General features: G+C 49.5%; 1 protein-coding gene across 2 annotated transcripts in view; it reads left to right on the forward strand.

Annotated features, from left to right (window-relative positions):
- Stxbp1 (syntaxin binding protein 1) overlaps positions 1 to 20090 on the forward strand; it is a 68159-nt gene that overhangs the window by 30778 nt on the left and 17291 nt on the right. For both annotated transcript variants that reach the window (XM_036184806.1, XM_036184807.1), the window contains exons 2-13: positions 756 to 805; positions 2633 to 2714; positions 4845 to 4921; positions 6060 to 6138; positions 7059 to 7162; positions 9254 to 9402; positions 12430 to 12514; positions 13290 to 13420; positions 15812 to 15919; positions 17208 to 17268; positions 18308 to 18373; positions 18959 to 19039. In XM_036184806.1, coding sequence (XP_036040699.1) covers positions 756 to 805; positions 2633 to 2714; positions 4845 to 4921; positions 6060 to 6138; positions 7059 to 7162; positions 9254 to 9402; positions 12430 to 12514; positions 13290 to 13420; positions 15812 to 15919; positions 17208 to 17268; positions 18308 to 18373; positions 18959 to 19039 — 1073 coding nt within the window. The remainder of the gene's footprint in view (positions 1 to 755; positions 806 to 2632; positions 2715 to 4844; positions 4922 to 6059; positions 6139 to 7058; positions 7163 to 9253; positions 9403 to 12429; positions 12515 to 13289; positions 13421 to 15811; positions 15920 to 17207; positions 17269 to 18307; positions 18374 to 18958; positions 19040 to 20090) is intronic.

Raw genomic sequence — 20090 nt, forward strand, 5'->3', positions numbered from 1 at the left:
CTCTGTGAGAAGGCTGTGAGGTCATTGTGCTCCTTCTCATGCTCTTCCGAGCACTTTCCAGATGTTGCCTAATTCCAGACAGATTGGCTTCAGAAGCAGAAGGGACAGACAGCTGTCCTCTGTGAAGCCAGACATTAAGGAGAGCCACAAAGATAGAAAACCCCACATTCTCCCTAAAGTTTTCTACTGAGGAAAATATAGTTACGATTCGTTCATTAGGATTTAGTCATTAACATACAGGTTTATTACTATTTTAAGTGAACTGGTTAAGACTTTTTCCAGTTTACTTTTGTTTGTTTTTGGAACAACATCTCCCTATATTGTCCAGGCTGACATTCTACTAGGCTGTGTCCCAGGCTGGCCTCAAATTCAGAATGCCCCCACCTCAGCCCCCACATGCTGGGATTACAATGCATGCACATGCCTGGCTCAGTTTGCTCGTAATGCCAGCAGATATTTACCCATATGGATAATGTCTGGGGTCTCTGTTTTGGAAAAGCATGAAGAGCTGAGGTCAGAATGTCTGAGCCCGTGAGTTCCAGAAACAGGCAAAGAACTGCCTCTGTGGTGGGTGATGCGGCTCTGTGCACAGACCGGGAGCAAGGCCAGGGAAGACACTCGGATCCAGTAGGCAGGTGTGGGAGTCTTCGAGATTACAGCTGACGTTCTCTCCTTCCTCCCTCCCCCTTCCCTCCCTCCGCCCCCTGTCTCCCTCCATCCCTCTCCCCTTGTCTCTTTCCCCCCCCCTCCTTTAGAGATCATGCATGATGTGATCAAGAAAGTGAAGAAGAAGGGGGAGTGGAAGGTGAGTACAGAGCAGTTGGTGACCCTAAAGGTGGGTTCTTTCAGCGGGACAAAGGAATGTGCAGAGAGGGTTGGGGCGACCGCTCAGTGGGTAAAGCCCATGCTGTGCCAGGGTACGGACCGGACTTTATGCCCCCACACCCATACAGCAAGCTGGGCAGCATGATGACAGGCTTGTAACCCCAGCACTTGGGAGGTAGAGGCTGGGTCTGCCGGAAGCTGCCCGACTAGACTGACTAATCAGCAGAGTCGGTGAGTTCTGGGTTCAGCAAGGGAGCTTGCCTCAGTAAGTACCGTGGAGAGCGATTGAAGAGGACACCAAGCATGCGCACTCCCACACACACATGAACACATACATGCAAACACTCCCCCACCTACACACAGAGGGTGGAGTTGGTGTTGGAGGGGGCTTTCCCTGGGGCCCAGCATGGCTTCGTGTGTGATCTCTGTTCAGAGGCCCTTCCTGGACATGGAACCAGTAAGCAGGCTCATCAGGTAAAGAAAGGTTCTCTGGCCGGGCGGCGGTGGTGCACGCCTTTAATCCCAGCACTCGGGAGGCAGAGGCAGGCGGATCTCTGTGAGTTCAAGGCCAGCCTGGTCTACAGAGCGAGATCCAGGAAAGACACAAAGCTACACAGAGAAACCCTGTCTCAAAAAACCAAAAAAAAAAAAAAAAAAAAAAGAAAGAAAGAAAGAAAGAAAGAAAGAAAGAAAGAAAAAGGTTCTCTGAGGTGGTGTTACACTGGTCAGGAGCCGGTGGGACTTCCTTCCTCACATTGCTGGTGAAGGTTCCACTGTCCATTTGGAACCTCAAGATCCCCTGGAGTCAAGAGCCCACACATGCTCCAGTTCACTGGGCCTGGGAGCTAACTAACAAAGGGGGACTTCGGAGCCCAGCTCTGGCCCTGTGGGGTTCTGTTTGGGGTCATTGTTCTAGAGGGGGGCCATCTGGTGGGAACTCCTGGGCATGTCTCTCTCTCCTTTTCCACCAGGCAAGGCTCACAGCACAAGATTTCCTCCTCAGGTGGGGCTCGGGCTGCTGTGTGACAGCAGGTGCTTGCTTCCTCCCCAGCCCACCCCTTTCTTCTTCTTTCTTCTTTCTTGGTTTTTTGAGATGAGGTTTCTCTGTGTAGTCCAGGCTGGCCTCAGACTCACTGAGATCCTCCTGCCTCTGCCTCCCGAGTGCTGGATTAAAGGCGCGCATCACCACTGCCCAGCTCAGCAGCAGCTTTCTGATAAGGACCAGCCACGCTGCTTGCTCAGCTCATAGGCTCTTTCTGCATGAAGAAGAAAAGACCCTGTTCTCACTGTTGTTGGCTCTTTCTCGATACTGTGGCTGAAAGGATTTAGGAGAGGTGAGGTGAACGCTGCAGGGTGGAACATTCTTGTGCTGCGAGTCTGGACAGAGACGTGTGCTGGTGAAGGTAGGCCCCTGACGTAGCTGCGCTGAGCTCCGTGAACCACCGTACACACGTGTGGACACTGGCTGGTCTCAATGAGCGCAAGTTACCACCTGAAATACCACAGCCATGACTGCCTCTGAGCGTTGGCGCCATCCATGCCTCGCTCCTCCTATTGTTTGATTTTGTGTACGTGCTTATGAGTATTTTTCAAGTTTCTGAAGTCAAGTCAGCGAGAGAAGACACTGTTGTCTAGAAGCCGAGGTTGGGAAGTAAGAGCAAGTGTGTATCCCAGCGTACCTCCAGGCCATAGGGAACAGCTTCTCCCACGGTTCTACTTCCCACATACTCTGTTTGTAGCCTCATGCAGGAAGCCAGTGAGAATGAGGTGGGAGCTGTCCAGCCCTGAGCTGCTCTCTTCCCTCCAGGTGCTGGTGGTGGACCAGTTAAGCATGAGGATGCTGTCCTCCTGCTGCAAGATGACAGACATCATGACAGAGGGAATCACAAGTGAGCACAGCACTCTCCGCCTTCCTTTGTAGCATGCGGTACCCTCCCTATTCATTACTGTCCTGTGACTTTAGATGCTTCCAGCAACCTGTGTGGTAAGACTGTAAGCCCCTGTGATGCCTGAAGCTCCCTGTTCCTGACTGGAGCCCTCACGGAATGCAGTGCTGGGTACTCCTTACATGTGTGTTAAAGGAATGCCAAACAGAAGGGCCAGGTGGGGACAAAAGACGGGCTGGAGAGACGGCTCAGTGGTTAAGAGTGCATTCTGCTCTTTCAGAGGGTCCGGGTTCTGTTCTCAACACCCACATTAGGTGGCTCATCAGGGAATCTAGTGCCCTCTGCTGGCCTTTATGGGCACTGTACTCTTGTGCACAAACTTACACACAGACACACACCTAGATACGTAATTTTAAACTAAACATTTTAAAAGCAAGGTGGTACTCTACCAATAGAAAAAAAACCCAAAATATTTAATGAAGAGACTCAAATAGCTCATACATAGGTGCAAAGTACTCACTTTCATACTGATGAGGGATGTGAGATACCTGGGTGCTCCAGATTAGGGTTGGTAAGATCAGTGAAGCAATAGAAAAATGGAGTCTCCACTGTGATGGAATGTCAGTCAGTGCAGCTGCTCTAAAAAGCACTTGGCAATAAAAGTTTTAGGTATATGTGCCTTGTGACCCAGCAGGCTCAGAGTTATATGTGTATTCTGAACCAGCTCAGGTGTGTGCCCAGCAAACATGCACAGGAATGTTCAGACTTGGTCACAAGAAGCCCACATGGAAGCAGCCAAAACACCCATCAGGCATGGAAGGGCTGGGCTGGTGATACCACTTGGTGGGTTAGGACATTTGGTTGCCAAGTCTGATAATGTGTTTGATTCCTAGGCCTGCATGGGAGAGAACCAACTTCCATAAGTTTTCCTCCAACCTCCATGTGCAGGAATGTGTGTGTGCGCGTGCGCACACACGCACGCACACTCTCACTCAATCGATTACAAAACAAGAATTAAGTAATTAGGAAAAAAAAGAAGAGGAGACTGGGTAATTGGATGCAGTGGCACATGCTTGTAATCTCAACACTTAAGAATCAAGATTACCATAAATTCAAGAATAGCCTGGGCTGTCTGTAGTGAGGTTTGGGCCCAGCCTGGGCTACGAGTGAGATGCTTTGTCAAAAAAGAAAAGGGAGAAAGAAAAAGGTGGAAAGGTGAAAGGACCTGTGCAGTGGTTTACTGCACCATACTCCCAGCCTCGGGAGCGGGCAGCCCTTCCCCACACTCAGCCACACTGCTGAATCCGATGAGCACAAGCAGCTGAAGAGGTGGCTCAGTGGTGAAGTGCTGGTGTGTGATCATGGGGGCTAGGCTGGTGTGTGGCTCACCTCTGTGGTCTCATCGCTTGGGAGGCAGAGGCCGGATCTCTGCATTCCAGGCCAGCCTGGTCTACATCACTTGCCCCATGTCTATAAAGAAAATGAGTAAACCAAAGCCCCTGGCTGTGCTTCGTCTCGGGGCTGTTGGAAGAAATGCAGTCACGTGGAAGATGTATTTGCAGTGCCTCATTAGGGGTGCACAGGAAAGCGGCAGCTTGGTATGCCGTGCTGGAGGGTGAACCTTGGGCCACACATGTGCTTGGCAAGTGCAGCTCCAGCTCAAAATAGTTGTTGACAGACAAACGTCATTTAGATGATAAGGGGTGGAGTCTGCCCTCGACAAAATGCAGCCTTTCCTCAGAGAACCTTAGCTGGGTGGGGAGGGTCTTTCATGGTAAGATTTCAGTCTCTGACATCTCAGGTGAAGTGAGGCAATGGGCTTCATCTCCAGGAACAGTGCTTAAGGAAGGGGAAGGGCTCTCTGTAGACTGTCATCTGTGCTGGTCTGAGGGCCTGGCCAGATTGCTTCTGGTTTTCTTTTCTTTTTTAAGATTTATTTATTTATTATGTATACAGCATGTATGACTGCAGGCCAGAAGAGGGCACCAGATCTCATTATAGAAGGTTGGGAGCCACCATGTGGTTGCTGGGAATTGAACTCAGGACCTTTGGAAGAGCAGCCAGTGCTCTTAACCTCTGAGCCATCTCTCCAGCCCCACTTCTAGTTTTCTTATTCACTGTGTCTTTGTCTAGTTGTGGAGGACATCAATAAGCGCAGAGAGCCGCTCCCCAGCCTGGAGGCCGTGTACCTCATCACCCCGTCCGAGAAGGTAAATCCCCCATATTTCCAGCTCAGACTGAGACTTTGGCTTAGGCTGTGTGGCACAGAACGCCTGACGTTTCTAGGTTAAGCATGCATTTAACACGCTGCTGTTGAAGCATTCGGTCACAGGTGGACAGAGAGGAGTGTGTTAAATTAAGCCTTAGGAAATGCCGCAGCAGTGCAGAGTGGGAAGGCAGGGCTGGTACCCGAACCCCTGCCACCAGCATCTGGTTCCCCTCATGCTCTCCCCAGATAGTTCCAGCTCCAGGCTTTGGTGTTTTATGTTTGCAGGGTTTATTTCTTCAGTGTCCAGCTAGTACTCAAATTTGTCCACCTTGGTTCAGATCTAATCCATACAAGGACCATATCCCTCCTTTTGGCTGATGGTTTTGGTTGAGTGTTTTTGTTTGGTCGGTTGGTTTTTTGTTTTGTTTTCTGTCAACTTGACACAAGTTAGAGTCCTCTGGGAAAAGGAAGTTCAGCTGAGAGAACGCCCCCCCCCCCCCCAGATGGCCTGTAGGCAAGCCAGCAGGGCATTTTCCTGATTAATGAGTGATGTGAGAGGGCCCAGCCCAGAGTGGGTGGTGCCACTCGTAGGCCCAAGTGGTCCTGGATAATGTGTATTTTCAAAAGCAGGCTGGACAAGAGAGTGGGGCAGTCATGCTCCCTCATGGCCTCTGCCTCAGCTCCTGCCTCCAGGCGCCTGCCCGACCTGCTTTCCTCAGTGATGTGGAGGTGGAAGCTGACAAAGCCTTTCCTTCCCAAGTTGCTTTTGTCACGGTGTTTTAGCACAGCAATGGAAACCCTAAGAGTTGGGCTCTTTATATTAAAAATTTTCCTAGTTTTCACTTTCAAAAACTGGCTTTTGTAAGTTTCTGTAGCTAAACTGCCAGAACATCATCAACATGAATCTTCTGGAAGGTTCTGAACAGTTTTGTGGTCTGTTCTCAGTGGCACTGACACTGTCATTCTGGAGTATGCCACATTCTGGAATAGTCCTACCTTGGAGTGCTTAGAGCCTGGTTATGATCAGACACACGTGCAGGGCACACGTCAGCAACCCTTGCCGTAGTGCAAGGATCCTGAACCAGATTGGTCAGTCAGAGTCTACAGCTGAGTGGAATGCCTTTTGTCCCTCTTCACAGTCCGTCCACTCTCTCATCAGTGACTTTAAGGACCCACCAACTGCTAAATACCGGGCCGCCCATGTCTTCTTCACAGACTGTAAGTACCTTGTGAGCTGCTCTTGCTGGCCCAGGTTAGCATTTCCTCACAGCTCCACTGAGCCCAGGCCCAGTCAGGACAGCAGCAGAAGCATGTTGTACTGTAGTTATCCAGTCTTCTCCCTTGAGAAGATGAGCGATGTGAGACACACACACACACACACACACACACACACACACACACACACACTACCAAAAGGCAGTTTTTCTGAGGAGCCCACCACTCTTCTGAGAAGAGTTTTCCTTGGCACTCCCTTAAACAGCCCTTCTGATATCTCTCTAGCCTGGGGGCCCTTTGCATCGGGTCTTCATGACAGTTCAACCAGTTGCCCCGGGGCTGGCTGGTTTCTGACTTGTGCAGGTTTGTGTATGGGTAAGCTGTTAGGAGCCGAGTAGCCAGAGAATAAAGTGGCTGAGTTTCCCAGGTCCTGCCCCTCGGGAGAACCCCACAGGCCACCCCTGAGAATACAGCAAGGGAGATGACAGGAGAGTCAGAGAGCGAGTCCTGGGGCCATCAGTCAGTGAGATCCCCTGCACCACACTGTCCCTCTCCGGTCTGGAGGGCATCATGCCCACCAGGGCCATGGCTGGTGCTCTCTGTGCCCGTGTCCTCTCTTCATAAGCACGCCAGCTGTGGGACTTTCTTCCTTGCCCTTTCTTGACGGCTTCTGTTCTCCTGCGCTTGGGGTCAGCACACAGTTTTTATTAGCTCTCATATCTGTCTGCTGTTTGCTGTGTCCAGGGCCCTGCAGGAAGTTCCTGTTTCTTCTCTACCTCGAGGTGCTGGGATCTTGAGGCTGGGATGAGCTTACTGGGTGCCTCTTTGAAAGTCTGCGTAAAACGAAGGGTGCAGTGGCATCTCGGCTGTTGTTGGCCGAGCCAGCAGATGGACAGAAACCCTGTCTTTTGTCATTCTTACAGCATGTCCTGACGCCCTGTTTAACGAGCTGGTAAAATCCCGAGCAGCCAAAGTCATCAAGACGCTGACGGAAATCAACATTGCATTTCTGCCCTATGAGTCCCAGGTGCTGTCTGTTTCCTGTTATCCCACCAGTCGGGAGGGGAAGGGATCACATTCTAATCCCAAGTAATGTTCTGTGCGGTGTTTATTTAAGGGAAGTAGTCTGCCATGGCATCTGTCTGGCACCGTAGCTCAGGCACCTGCCGCCGCCTCTTTATTGGTCACTGTGCCCCTTGTGTGTGTCACCATCGATCACTGCTCACCCCTATTCACTGACTCCTTGAATAACCCAAAGTAGCTGATCCTAAAAGAGGGAAGAAGAGGAGGAGAGAGCACCCATCTGCTGCAAAGAGTCTGTTTTTATTGGCATTAACCCCAGCTTGTCATGTGCTGAGAGAACAGATGGTCACCTCCGTCATCAGCTGTTAGCACTTCACTCCCCCGAAGGTCCCCACAGCAAAGTCCTCCCCGTGGGGGTGGGGAAGCAAAGCTTTTAGGTCCACAAAGGTAAAGCTAACTGAGAGCATATGTCAAATTTATTTGAGTGTTGTTAAGACTTGTCCAAAGGTTCTCTCCTGGCAAAAGGAATCAGAAGTCACAGAATTTGTATTCATTCTGTAGTGATGAAAAATGTCTACTGGATCTTTATGGATCAGCTGCTAAAACTTTAGTAGAGTAGCCTATTGTTAGGTACAGGGGCTAGGGGTGCAGCTCAGGGGCACAGTGTTTGCCTAGAGTGCATGAAGCCTTGAGTTGGACTTTGTTTTTCGAGACATGGTTTCTCTGTGTAGCTTTGCGCCTTTCCTGGAACTCACTTGGTAGCCCAGGCTGGCCTCGAACTCACAGAGATCCATCTGGCTCTGCCTCCCGAGTGCTGGGAGTAAAGGCATGTGCCACCACCACCCGGCAAGTTGGATTTTTATAAACAGTGTGGTGGAGCAGGTCTGTGTTCCTAGCACTTGGGAGGTGGATGGAGGCAGAAGGATCTGGAATTCAAGGTTATCCTGAGTTATATAACATGTTTGAGGTGAGCCAGGGCTACATGAGACCCTGTCTGACAGAGAGAGAGACAGAGAGAGAGACAGAGAGAGAGAATATGAATGAGAACACACAGAAAGAGTCAGAGCTGGCTCATTGCCTGTTTCCTGCTGGAGAGCTGTATATATTTACTTCCTTCCCTTCGAACCCCACCATCACTGAATTAAACAGAATCCAGCTTTAGCACATACAGCACATTATATTTCAGAAAACATGAGAAATAGTAAGTTTTAAAAATCACTTTTTGCCAGGTATAGTGGCCCATACCTTTAATCCCAGAACTCAGGAGACAGAGGCAGGCAGATCTCTGAGTTCGAGGCCACCCTGGTCTGTAGAGTTTCAGGACAGCCAGGGCTATATATAGAGAGTCTGCCTCAAAATAAATAAATGAAATAACTTTTTAAGGTAAACAGTCTTCATCCCTATAATCCCAGCACGTGGGATTCTGAGGTAGAAGTACCTCAGATCCAAGACCAGCCAGCACCAAGTAGTGAGTTCCAGGTCAGCCTGAACTACAAAGAAAGGCTTATTCTCAATAATAGTGATGATGACAATAGGTAGTTTACACAAGTGAGAACTTGAGAGAATCCTGACAGCTGGTCCACACCATCTTAAAGAGAATCCTAACTTCCACAGCCCTTCACCAAAAGGGGTGGGGGAGGCAGTACTTAGAGCAGTTTGCTGGAGACAGGCTAGTATTAAACCTATAAAAAGCTCCCTTATTTGCCCACAGTTGTGGTACACTCTCTAGCTCATCCTTTGTTAGAAGCAAACTCAAACTGGCCTATCGGTGCCCCAGGTGCACACACCCTGAGATCCTTGGCTTCCCCCTTGCCTCATGCTCCTGGAAACCCTCCCCAGAGACCCTTGTCCATGAGTCCAGGCAGCCTCCCCTTCAAGCTGTCCAGGGCACTCTTTGCCGCTTTGTCCTTAGCTGTTCGTCAAGGTCTCAACCTCCTGCAGTTTACTTTTCATGGTGTCTAGTGTCTGTTATGTGTCAGACTCCCTGGGGGCAGGGGTGTTTCAGTCACTAATAGTGGGGTGCCTAGCACTGGGATAAACAAAAGCAGGTGCAGGGTGCTCCCCCAGTTCACCCCTGCGTGGTTTTTACTCCTAGGTGTATTCTCTGGACTCTGCTGACTCTTTCCAAAGCTTCTACAGCCCTCACAAGGCTCAGATGAAGAATCCAATCCTGGAGCGCCTGGCAGAGCAGATCGCAACCCTGTGTGCCACCCTAAAGGAGTACCCAGCCGTGCGGTATCGGGGGTAAGGCAGCATGCTGACTGTGTCCCACAATGCCTGAGTTCAATCCCTGGGCTCCATGACAGCTGGAAGGAGAGAACCAAGCCCACAAAGTCGTCTTCAGACGTGTACACGTGCATGTTTACACGCCCCCATACACATAGCACAAAACGATACATAAGAAAATTCTCTCAATTATTTTATCTTTTAGCACATTCAGAAAAGTACATATGTATACTTAGTTATTGAATAATCAAAATATAAACCCCTATGCCACTGCAATCATTTCCTAGTTTTTAATCTCTTTGAAATGTTTTCAAACCAATATCATCTTTGCAGAGGTTTTGTGAAGTGAAATACAAAGTCAGGCATGGTAGGGTAGGGCACATCTGTAATTTTAACACTTGGGTGACTGAGGCAGAGAGATCAGGAGTTTAAGGTTGCTTTCATCTCCACAGCAAGTTTGAGCCCAGCCTGGGCTACATAAGACCCTGATTCTTGAGAGAGAGAGGGGGAGGGAGGGAGGGAGGAAGGGAGGGAGGGAGGGGCAGTGAATAATTCTCTAAAGGTATATGCACATGTATACATACATAAGTTTTGTATGTTGTTTTGTTTATTAGACAGGGTTTCTCTACAAAGCCCTGGCCGTCTTAGAACTCACTATGTAGACCAGGCTGTTCTCAAACTTGGAGATGCACCTGCCTCTGCCTCCCAATATGCTGGGATTAAAGGTATGCACTGCCACTACCCAGCCAGTCTTTGCATCTTTATTTTATTATTATTATTATTATTATTATTATTATTATTATTATTTTGGTTTTTCGAGACAGGGTTTCTCTGTGTAGCTTTGCGCCTTTCTTGGATCTCACTCTGTAGACCAGGCTGGCCTCAAACTCACAGAGATCCATCTGGCTCTGCCTCCCAAGTGCTGGTATTAAAGGCATGCACCACCACCGTCCAGCTTAATTTTTGCATCTTTAAAAAAGATTTAGTACTGGGTATGATGGTACACATCTTTAATTTCAGTACTTGGGAAGCAGAGGCAGGTGGATTCCTGAGTTTGATGCCAGCCTGGTCTACACAGTGAGTTCCAGGATAGCCAGGGATACACAGAGAAACTCTGTCTTGAAAAAACAAAATATAGTGTGCTGGGAATTAAACTTGGGTCCTCTGGAGGAGAAGTATATGTTCCTAACCTCTGAGCCATCTCTGTAGTCCCCAGTCCTTGGGTTTTTTGAAGTCATTGACACTTGCTGTTCTCTGAGTGCTGGGGACTTAAAGCTGAAGACACAGTTCCACCCTCAGATGCTCAGAGGATGTGGAGGCCAAGTAATGATGGATGCCGGGATGTGTGAAGGAAGCACTCACCAAGTCCCTGGGAAGCCAATGCCTTCAAGCAGCAGTCCAATGTGCTAGGGGCATCCAGAGTGGGCAGAGGCCCTTGTAGCCTAGGACAGGGTAGGCTGTAGAGTGTATATGTGGCAGGTCTCCGGAATGGCCTCAGATTGCAGTAGATGGGTAAGAAAGGGTGAGGACATTTGCATCGGCACTTGGCTCTTGCTGCTGGTGTGAGCAAAGACTTTGGGAAAGCAGAGGGCCAGTGGAGTCTGACATGATGGCCATGTAGGGCAGGTTTAACTTCATAAGACCTCCTGAGGGCTTGGGATGGGAGCAAATCAGAGATTTTGGAGAAGATGAACCGAGCAGGAGTCAGATAAGGAGAAGCAGAAGGGGGAAGTGTGGTGATATTGTGTCCCCAATATAGTGTGCATCCTAATAAACTTATCTGGGGTCAGAGGACAGAACAGCCACTAGATAGACATAGAGGCCAGAAAATGGTGGCACACATGCCTTTAATCCTATCACGTGGGAGGCAGAGATCCATCCAGATCTTTGTGAGTTCAAAGCCACACTGGAAACAGCCAGGCATGGTGACTCACGCCTTTAATCCCAGGAAGTGATGGCAGAAAGCAGAAAGGTATATAAGGCTTGAGGACCAGGAACTAGGCTGGTTAAGCTTTTAGGCTTTTAGCAGCAGTTCAGCTGAGATCCATTCGGATGAGGACTCAGAGGCTTCCGGTCTGGGGAAACAGGATCAGCTGAGAAATTGGCAAGGTGAGGTGGCTGTGGCTTGTTCTGTCTCTCTTGATCTTCCAGCATTCACCCCAATACCTTGCTCCAGGTTTGTTTTTATTAATAAGACCTTTTAAGATTCCTGCTACAGGGCAGTGAAGCCAGGTCACCAAATGCAGAGCAGAAGGCCTGGGCTTGAGTGATGACAGCTGTGGGCAGAAAGGATGGGCTGTGGTCTCCAGAGCAAGGGCTCTGTGCAGGTCAGGCCCAGCAGGTACAGGCAGTGGCTGCTAGTGCATGGCCCTGAGCTGAGTGGTTCTGAGGGCTGTGTGCTGAGCCTGCCCTTATTTCCCGATCTGCTGAGGCTTGGGACCTATAGCTGCTCCGGCTCCTGGCTTGTCTCATTGCTGGTATTCCCTGACCAAATTTAAAAAAAAAAAAAATGGTACAAGGTAATAAAGGGCTCCATCTTCCTGGCACAGTAGCAGGAGCTTGAGCTGGGAACAGAGCTGCAGTGGCACTGAGGTTGGAGATGGTGTAGATTACAGCCATATTATCTAGGAGGCAAGGGGGGTTGAAAGGAGGAGAGATTATTTCTGCCTCCACTTAGGCTAGAAGGAGAAACAGGAGAAATTATTCACAGGCTAGACACTAAGCTGAGCATTTGATTTTTCCTTTTAAACTACATATGTAACAAATGGGTCTGTTTGTTTATTCTTAAGGCAGGGTCGCACTATGTAGCCCAGGCTGACCTTAAACTTGTGGTGGCTGTCCTTCCTCAGCCTCCCAAGTGTCAGGATTGTAAGCATGTGCTGCCATGCCTCACACACGTGGGGATGTTCTTACGGTAAAAATCCTGATATACAGTGCTCCCACCTCTCCTGTCTGTCCTGCACTGCCCGGCATCCTGCCTGGAGGCACTTGGCAGGTGACTTGGAAGCACAGGTGGCTCACCGTCTGTCTTTCTCCTTTGGTCAGGGAATACAAGGACAATGCCTTGCTGGCTCAGCTGATCCAGGACAAGCTGGATGCCTATAAAGCCGACGACCCGACAATGGGGGAGGTGAGTCTGGCCTTGGACAACAAGGCTCTCACTCTGAGTAAACAGTGTTCAGTGGCAGGCCTTGGGCCAGCGTGGCCCTGCAGCACACTGTGTGAGGCCTGCTTTCCTTACACCGTGAAGTGCCCCGTGCCTCTGGGGCAGGCTGATGCAGAAACATCCAGAATGGTTAGGGTTCCCAGCGTGTTCTGTTTGCTAAGACTCCCAGCTCCAGCCCTGAACGTCTGGGGACTCCCCAGCAGCAAAACAGCAAGGAGAGCAAGTTGACACAGTGCAGTCTCCTCCGCTGTGCCGTGCACCCCAGTCTTGTTTCACTAGTGTTCACATGTGTGCACAGTTCTCTGCACTTTTAACACATACATGGGTGTGTGTAACCAACGCTGCCATTGAGATGTGGAGCTGGGGGCTGGCACAGCTCAGTGGCAGAGTGCATGCTTATTTAGCGCATGTGAGACCCTCGCTGATTGCCTAGACACAGAACTCTTGCACTAGTGTTGTGGACTTGTAATTGAGCCCCCACTGTTGGGCGCCCCAGTTAGTCACCGTGTGTAATGAACTGATGCTCTGTTGCATACTGTCCCTTGAGCCCAGCCGTAGCTTCGGGGCTGTGTCAGAGGCCCTTAGTAAACGGGCACATCACCCGGAGCAGTAGGTGTTCTTGGTCGGCAGGCACAGCACTGGAGCTCAATTCCTGCCTCCCTGGAACAAAGCAGTTCTGCTAGTTGGAGTAACTCGAGTTGGTTGTGTGGCTTTTGAAGCATCTCCCTGTTCTTGCCAGGGTCCCGACAAGGCACGGTCTCAGCTCCTGATCCTGGATCGCGGCTTTGACCCCAGCTCTCCTGTGCTTCATGAACTGACTTTTCAGGCTATGAGTTATGATCTGCTGCCTATCGAAAATGACGTTTACAAGTAAGCATGAGGTGACAGGGTCCACAGCAACCAGGTCTGCAGATGACTGGAATCCCTCTGACTCAGGAAACGGATGTGTTTGTGGTTTTTTACTTTTCTATTTTTGTATATGTGTGTAGTATGTATGCATGTCATGTATGATATGCATGTTTGTGGTGTGTGTGTGTGTGTGTGTGTGTGTGTGTGTGTGTGTAAGGGCAGGCCCATAATTGATATTGGGTGTCATGTTTGATCACTTTCTACCTCATTAAGGCAAGGTCTTTAACTGGACCTAGAGCTTGCCAGTTTCGGCTAGTTTGTCCTGCCAGCTTACCCCAGAACCCACCCTGTCTCTGCCACTCAGTTCTGGGATTGCAGGTGACTGCTGACCTTGCCCCACATTTATGTGGGCTCTGGACATCTGAACTCTTGTCCCCACACTTTCATGGCAAGCTCTTTATCCTCTGAGCCATTTCTCCAGCCGGAAAAAGAATTTTTTTGGGGGGGGGCGGGGTTTGAGACAGGATTTCTCCGTCTAGTTTTACTTGTCCTGGAACTCACTCTGTAGACCAGGCTGGCCTCGAACTCACAGAGATCTGCCTGCCTCTGCCTCCCGAGTGCTGGGATTAAAGGTGTGTGCCACCGCCACCTTTTAATATTAGGAAAAATATGTGCATTGATACAGTTTCTTAGATAAGCCTACAAGGTTTTCTGTGCGTTTCCCCAATCCATTCAGCATTTCTAGGTGCTTGCTGACAGGACAGAACAGTTTCATAGCTCACGTCATCAGTTCATAGCTTCTTAGATGTGCTGGTTTTATGTGTGTCTTATTCAGAATTGAAAGTTATTTACAGATCACAAAATACAGTTGTGGTCAAATATTTCAGCAGGGTATTTAACTGACCATTCTGTGCAGGGAAGCTGTTTTCTTACTTATAGAAATATTACCTGCCTGTAACTTCAGCACTCAGGAGCCCGAGAGAGGAAGGTCCTGAGTTTGAGGCCAATCTGGACAACTTAGTATGAGAGCCTGTCTCAAAACAAAGAGTGGCCTTAAAATGAACATTCAGGGGCTTGGAGAGATGGCTCAGTGGTTAAGAGTACTGGCTGCTCTTCCAGAGGTCCTGAGTTCAATTCCCAGCACCCACATGGTGGCTCACAACTGTCTGTAACTCCAGTTCCAGGGGATCTGCCACCCTTTCCTGGCCTCCATGGCCACCAGGCATGCACATGATGCATGGATATACATACAGGCAAAACACAATCATAAAATAAATAAACAAAATGAATCTAGGGCTGGAGAAATGGCTCAGTGGTTAAGAGCCTTTGCTTCTCTTGCAGAAGACAGGGTTCAGTTCCCAGCACCCACATAGAGACTTAAAACTGTCTGTAATTCCAGTTCCAGGGGGAACTGACACCTTCTTCTGTTCTTTGTGGGCACCAGGCACACACATGGTACACATACATACATGCATGCATACATACATACATACATACATATATACATACAGGTAAACACTCATACACATAGAAAATAAATACATCTTTTTAAAAAAAATGAAGTTTCATTGGGTGTGGTGTTGCACGCCTTTAATCTAGCACTTGGGAGGCAGGTGGAACTCTGTGAGTTCAAGACCAGCCTGGTGTACATAAGCAGGTTCCAGGACAGCCAGACTACATGGAGGCACCTTGTCTCCATTAATTAATTAATTTAATTAACTAATTTAAATGAATATTCTAGAAATATTTTAGCCCTTCTTCCAGCCCTTCTCCCTTTTGGTTCCCGGGATTCTTGCCTCCTCTGGCCATTCATGACTCCATGTGTAATAATATGCTGTGGACCCATCGCAGAAGCTGCTGGAAGCTTTTTAGGCACCATGCATTTCCCAGAGAGGGGCGGACAGATGTGTAGTCTTTCTGTCCTGTGTAACTCTGGATTCACGTATAATTGCCACAGGCCCCGACCCCCTCCCAGCCAACTCTGAGGAGTTAAAGCAGGACTCCCAGGGTGTTGGCTTTGAACAGAGCCTTTCTCTTTGCCCAGGGAACTGCCCACTTGGTGCTGTCCCAGATGACCTAGCCAGCCTGTCAGGTGGTCAGTGGTGTTATGAGCCATGCCTGGAATCACCTGGCAGCTGAGAACACAGGTGTTATCCTTAGGAGCCAAAGGAGACATCTGGGTGTGGAGGTACACACCCATGACCCTGTGACCCCAGTACTGGGAAGGCAGGCAGGAGCATCAAAAGGCCTGTCTTAGCTATTAAGGAGTCTGAAGCTGGCCTGGGACACATTTAAGGAGTCTGAAGCTGGCCTGGGACACAGGAAATCATGTCTCAGAAAATCAACAAAGCATCCAGAGGGGGCCAGGAGGCACCCTGGGAACCCAGGCCACCCAGGTCCTCTCTCCTGCAGATACGAGACCAGCGGCATTGGAGAGGCACGGGTGAAGGAGGTGCTTCTGGATGAGGACGATGACCTGTGGATCACGCTGCGTCACAAGCACATTGCAGAGGTGTCCCAGTAAGAACACCGCTGCACCTTCCCCAGGGTGGGCCCTTAACCCTGGGCTGGAAGTGACCACATACACCCAGCAACGTAGGGCGTGAGCTCATCCCCTTGGCAAAGTTGACAGCATGCTGCCGGAACTGTCAGGTCCCCGTTCCTCGGGTATTTGCTTCTCCGACTTTACCACCTTAAGAAACCCACAGCTCAGGACAGCTGCCCAAAGGACTCTGGGAAAGCCTAGGTGGCACTCTCAGAGGAGTGCTTCATAAACACGGGGCAGAGCGCTACAGCAGTCGGTCCCACTGTGCATCCCGCTGAGATGCCCAGCAGGTTTCTGCTGGCTCCTCAAGCAAGTGCTGATGTCCTCCAACGGAGCTGCCATTGATAAAACTGCTTCATGATATTCCCTGTGTGTAAACGCAGGAGACAGAAACAGCAGCTCCCCTTTTTTAGAAAGGCACACTCTGTCTCCTTCAGTTGGAGTATCCTCATAAAATTCACAAGGAAAAGTGAGAAAGCTTTGCACCCTTTGATGGTTCTGTTTAGGGAAGTGATTGCCAAAACTTTTTGATCACTCAGCCTTAAGAAATCCTGATCCGCTGGGTGGTAGTGGCACATGCCTTTAATCCCAGCACTCGGGAGGCAGAGGCAGGCGGATCTCTGTGAGTTTGAGGCCAGCCTGGTCTGCAGAGCAAGATCCAATACAAGTACCAAAACTACACAGAGAAACCCTGTCTCGAAAAGGCCCTGGGTTCCACTCCCAGCTCCACAAAAATAGTGTTTTAGTAGGGGGTGATTTTTCTTGTTGTTTTTCAAGACAGGGTTTCTCTGTGTAGCCCTGGCTGTCCTAGAACTCACTCTGTAGACTAGGCTGGCCTCGAACTCAGAGATCCTCCTGCCTCTGCTGGGATTAAAGATGTGTACCACCATGCCTAATATTGGGGAGGAAATCCTGATCCACATTTCTTGTTATTAAATTCATTCATGAATAAGTCGTATACTACATATATTTGTATTTTCCAAACATAAAACATGAATGCTTCAATTGTGTGCATTTGGAAAAGAAGACAGTAAACACAAGTGGGTGTCCAGTACTGTCCCCTGCCCCTTGAGCCATCCCACACACCCTGCTCTGGAGACCCGAGTTTAGAGGACCAGTGAGAACAGCATGTGTCCTTCACTTGAAACCTCAGTGGAGAGAGAATTGCCACCTAGTCCCAAGGAAGGCTGTGCGTGACTTCAGTGGTCTCTGCAGAGAGCCCTGGGCACTGTGTTGAGCGTGGTTGCCTCCCCCATTTTGCAGGGAGGTCACCCGGTCTCTGAAGGACTTTTCCTCTAGCAAGAGAATGAATACTGGAGAGAAGGTAAGCCCAAAGTTCTGGAGGTCAGTACGTCATGCCAGTGCCCAGACACCCTGCAGGGGTCTTCTCTGTGTCCCATTAGGGAGTGGACGGCCATGTTTCTCCTTCACTGAATGTCTGTTTTGTTCTTGCATTTAAGAATCATATCTGAAAACAAAACACTGAGCTCTGGCGTGGGGTGTGGCTCAGTGACAGAGTGCTTGTTCAGCAGCACACACCAGTCCTTGTCTCCCGGTGTCTGTGAACAGCAGCTGCCTCCTCTTACCTCGAGGGTTAAGATTTCCCATTTAGGAGCATAGCTCATCTTAAGTCAGAAGAATCACGAGTGTTTTAGCCTGTGGTGGACTTAGAATTCATAACCTCACCTACTGAAATCACCCCTGGCTCTGGCCTCTTTTTACTCCACTAGAAACATCTTGTCCAGCCAGATGTAGTGGAGCTTTTAATCCCAAACAAGATGGTCAGCAGATAGAGGCACTTGCTGCCAAGCCTGACACCCTGAGTTCAGATCCTGGAACCCACATGTCCGAAGGAGAAAACTGACTCCTGCAAGCTGTCCCGAGACTTCTAGAAGTGTGCTGTGTGTTCATGCATGTGTACTTGCATACACACTAATTAATTAAATTATAACTTAAATGGCTGAAGAGAGATAGCTCAGTGATTACTCACTTATGGCTCCTGAGCCAAGCTCAGTTCCCAGAACCCACATCGGCTCACAACTGCCTCTAACTCCAGATCCAGGGGATACGATGCCTTCTTCTGGCCTCCACTGACACCTGAACTCAAATGTGCACAAACCCACACACAGACATGTAATTATATAAATCTTTTAAATATATGTAATAAAAATATAATTTAAAATTTTTACAGCTAAATGTCAGGGTTTAATTCTCTGCCTGGCAACAGTGTGACATTTGGATCAATACATTTGAGTCCTTGAGTGGATACTTGTGAAGTCAGGTGTGGCTGCTGTCCTGTCCTGTGCCCTTCAGCTTCACAAGGCTTCCTTAAGTCTAGTGACACCATGCTTCCTTCCTCATAGACCACCATGCGGGACCTGTCCCAGATGTTGAAGAAAATGCCCCAGTACCAGAAGGAACTCAGCAAGGTACGGAGACCCCACCCAGACTGACTCGGAGTAGTCAGGCGATTCATGGAAATCTGCAGATTTTAGATTCCATTTTTATTAGGAAAGGGAGATAGCAGAAAGGCAGAAATCCTGTTTCCTGTCACTTTCTTCTCTCTCCTCATCTTTCTCCTTGCTTCTTTTTCCTCCCTTGTTGTTGACTGGAGGTCTTGATTCCTCACCACACAGGCCTTAGCCAGTCAGTACTGGCTGTCCTCACACAGCGCTGGCCTCCCTCAGAGTGGCTGATGGGAAAGAGGGCCAGGGGGCCATCAGGGCTTCAGTGTCCTGATCATAAAGGTGGAACAGTGTCACTTACCTGCAACATGTTTACCAGGTGCTCCACCCCGTCCCGCGTTCAAGGAGTTGCTTCTGAAGGGAGATGTGCCTCATGCCACTCCATCTGCTAAAAGATTTCTCCTTCCTCTCCTGTAGGCTGTGGTTTACCCCCACCCTCTCAAGAACATACTGTCTTTTGTCGCCACTGTCATTGGAGCCCTTAGTGAGGACACTCAGTGTCCCACAAAGCAGTGGCTATGCCTCTACTGAGTCTTGTGTTTCTCCTAGTATTCCACTCACCTGCACCTTGCTGAAGACTGTATGAAGCATTACCAAGGCACCGTAGACAAACTCTGCCGTGTGGAGCAGGTAGGCCTGTCTTCCTTTCCTTTCTTCAGGGCAGAGCTGCTCTGCCTAGTCACCCCACTGAATTTAACCTCTGACCTTGGACCTCTTGCAGAATCATAGGATCTAGAGAAGGGAGAGCCTATGACCCCGGCTGTCTCAGCTCTGGAGTGGGTTTGGCCCGGCTCTGACTGGTAGGGCCTAGATGGATCTGGAGTGCTGTGCCATTTGGAGTTTGCATGCCTGGCTCTTTCCAAAGGCTGTTTTCCCTGGAATGGCAAAAGACAGCCCTGAGGAGTTGTGAGCCTAGCAGGGCGGGCTGCTGTTTATGTTTTCAAGTGGTCTGATCCCGCTATGACCAGACCGGCTCTGGAGTCCGAATGTCACTGCTGCAGCAGGGCCTGAGTCCTCCCCAACCTTGCCAATCCCAGGCCTGGGGACTGTTTAGACTGACTTCTGCCATCGCTGGTGTCTCTAGTGCCCTCTGTGTCCTGTTCCCTGTTGGCTAACACACAGCACCAAAACTGTTTTGTTGTGGATTTCAACCCCTGTGGTTAGTGGTCTTGGAATCAGACCCAGGGCCTCACATAGACTGAGCAGCCCCTGTGTCAGCTTCTAAGCAACGTGAGACACTGAAAGATTGGAAGTGTCAGACTTGGTGGCACAGGCCTGTTACCACAACTGCCTAGGAGGACCACAGGTTTCGGGGCAGCGTGAGCGGCTTAGTGAGACCCCATCACACACCCTCCACCCCATCAAAGCCATTCTGAAGCCCTGTTGAAAGTCTCCTTTTACAGAAAAACATCAACTCATGCTTTTTAGTGTGGAGTTGAGATCCTCACCCTTGGCTTGCTGTAGGTGTGCACGCTGTGTCCAATAGTATTGCCTGGGTTAGGAGGGAAACAGTCCTCCCCTCTGAAAGTGCACCCACTTAGTGGACAATCTCCACAGACACACATCCTGTCCCCAGGAGCTCAGCCATCGAAAAAGCAAGTTCTGTCCAGTCAGTAAGAAGCAAGTTCAGGCCAAGGCTACACAAAGAAACCCTGCCTTGAAAAACGAAACAAAACAAAAC

Source organism: Onychomys torridus, chromosome 4 (assembly GCF_903995425.1).
Source record: "Onychomys torridus chromosome 4, mOncTor1.1, whole genome shotgun sequence".
Lineage (NCBI taxonomy): Eukaryota > Metazoa > Chordata > Mammalia > Rodentia > Cricetidae > Onychomys > Onychomys torridus.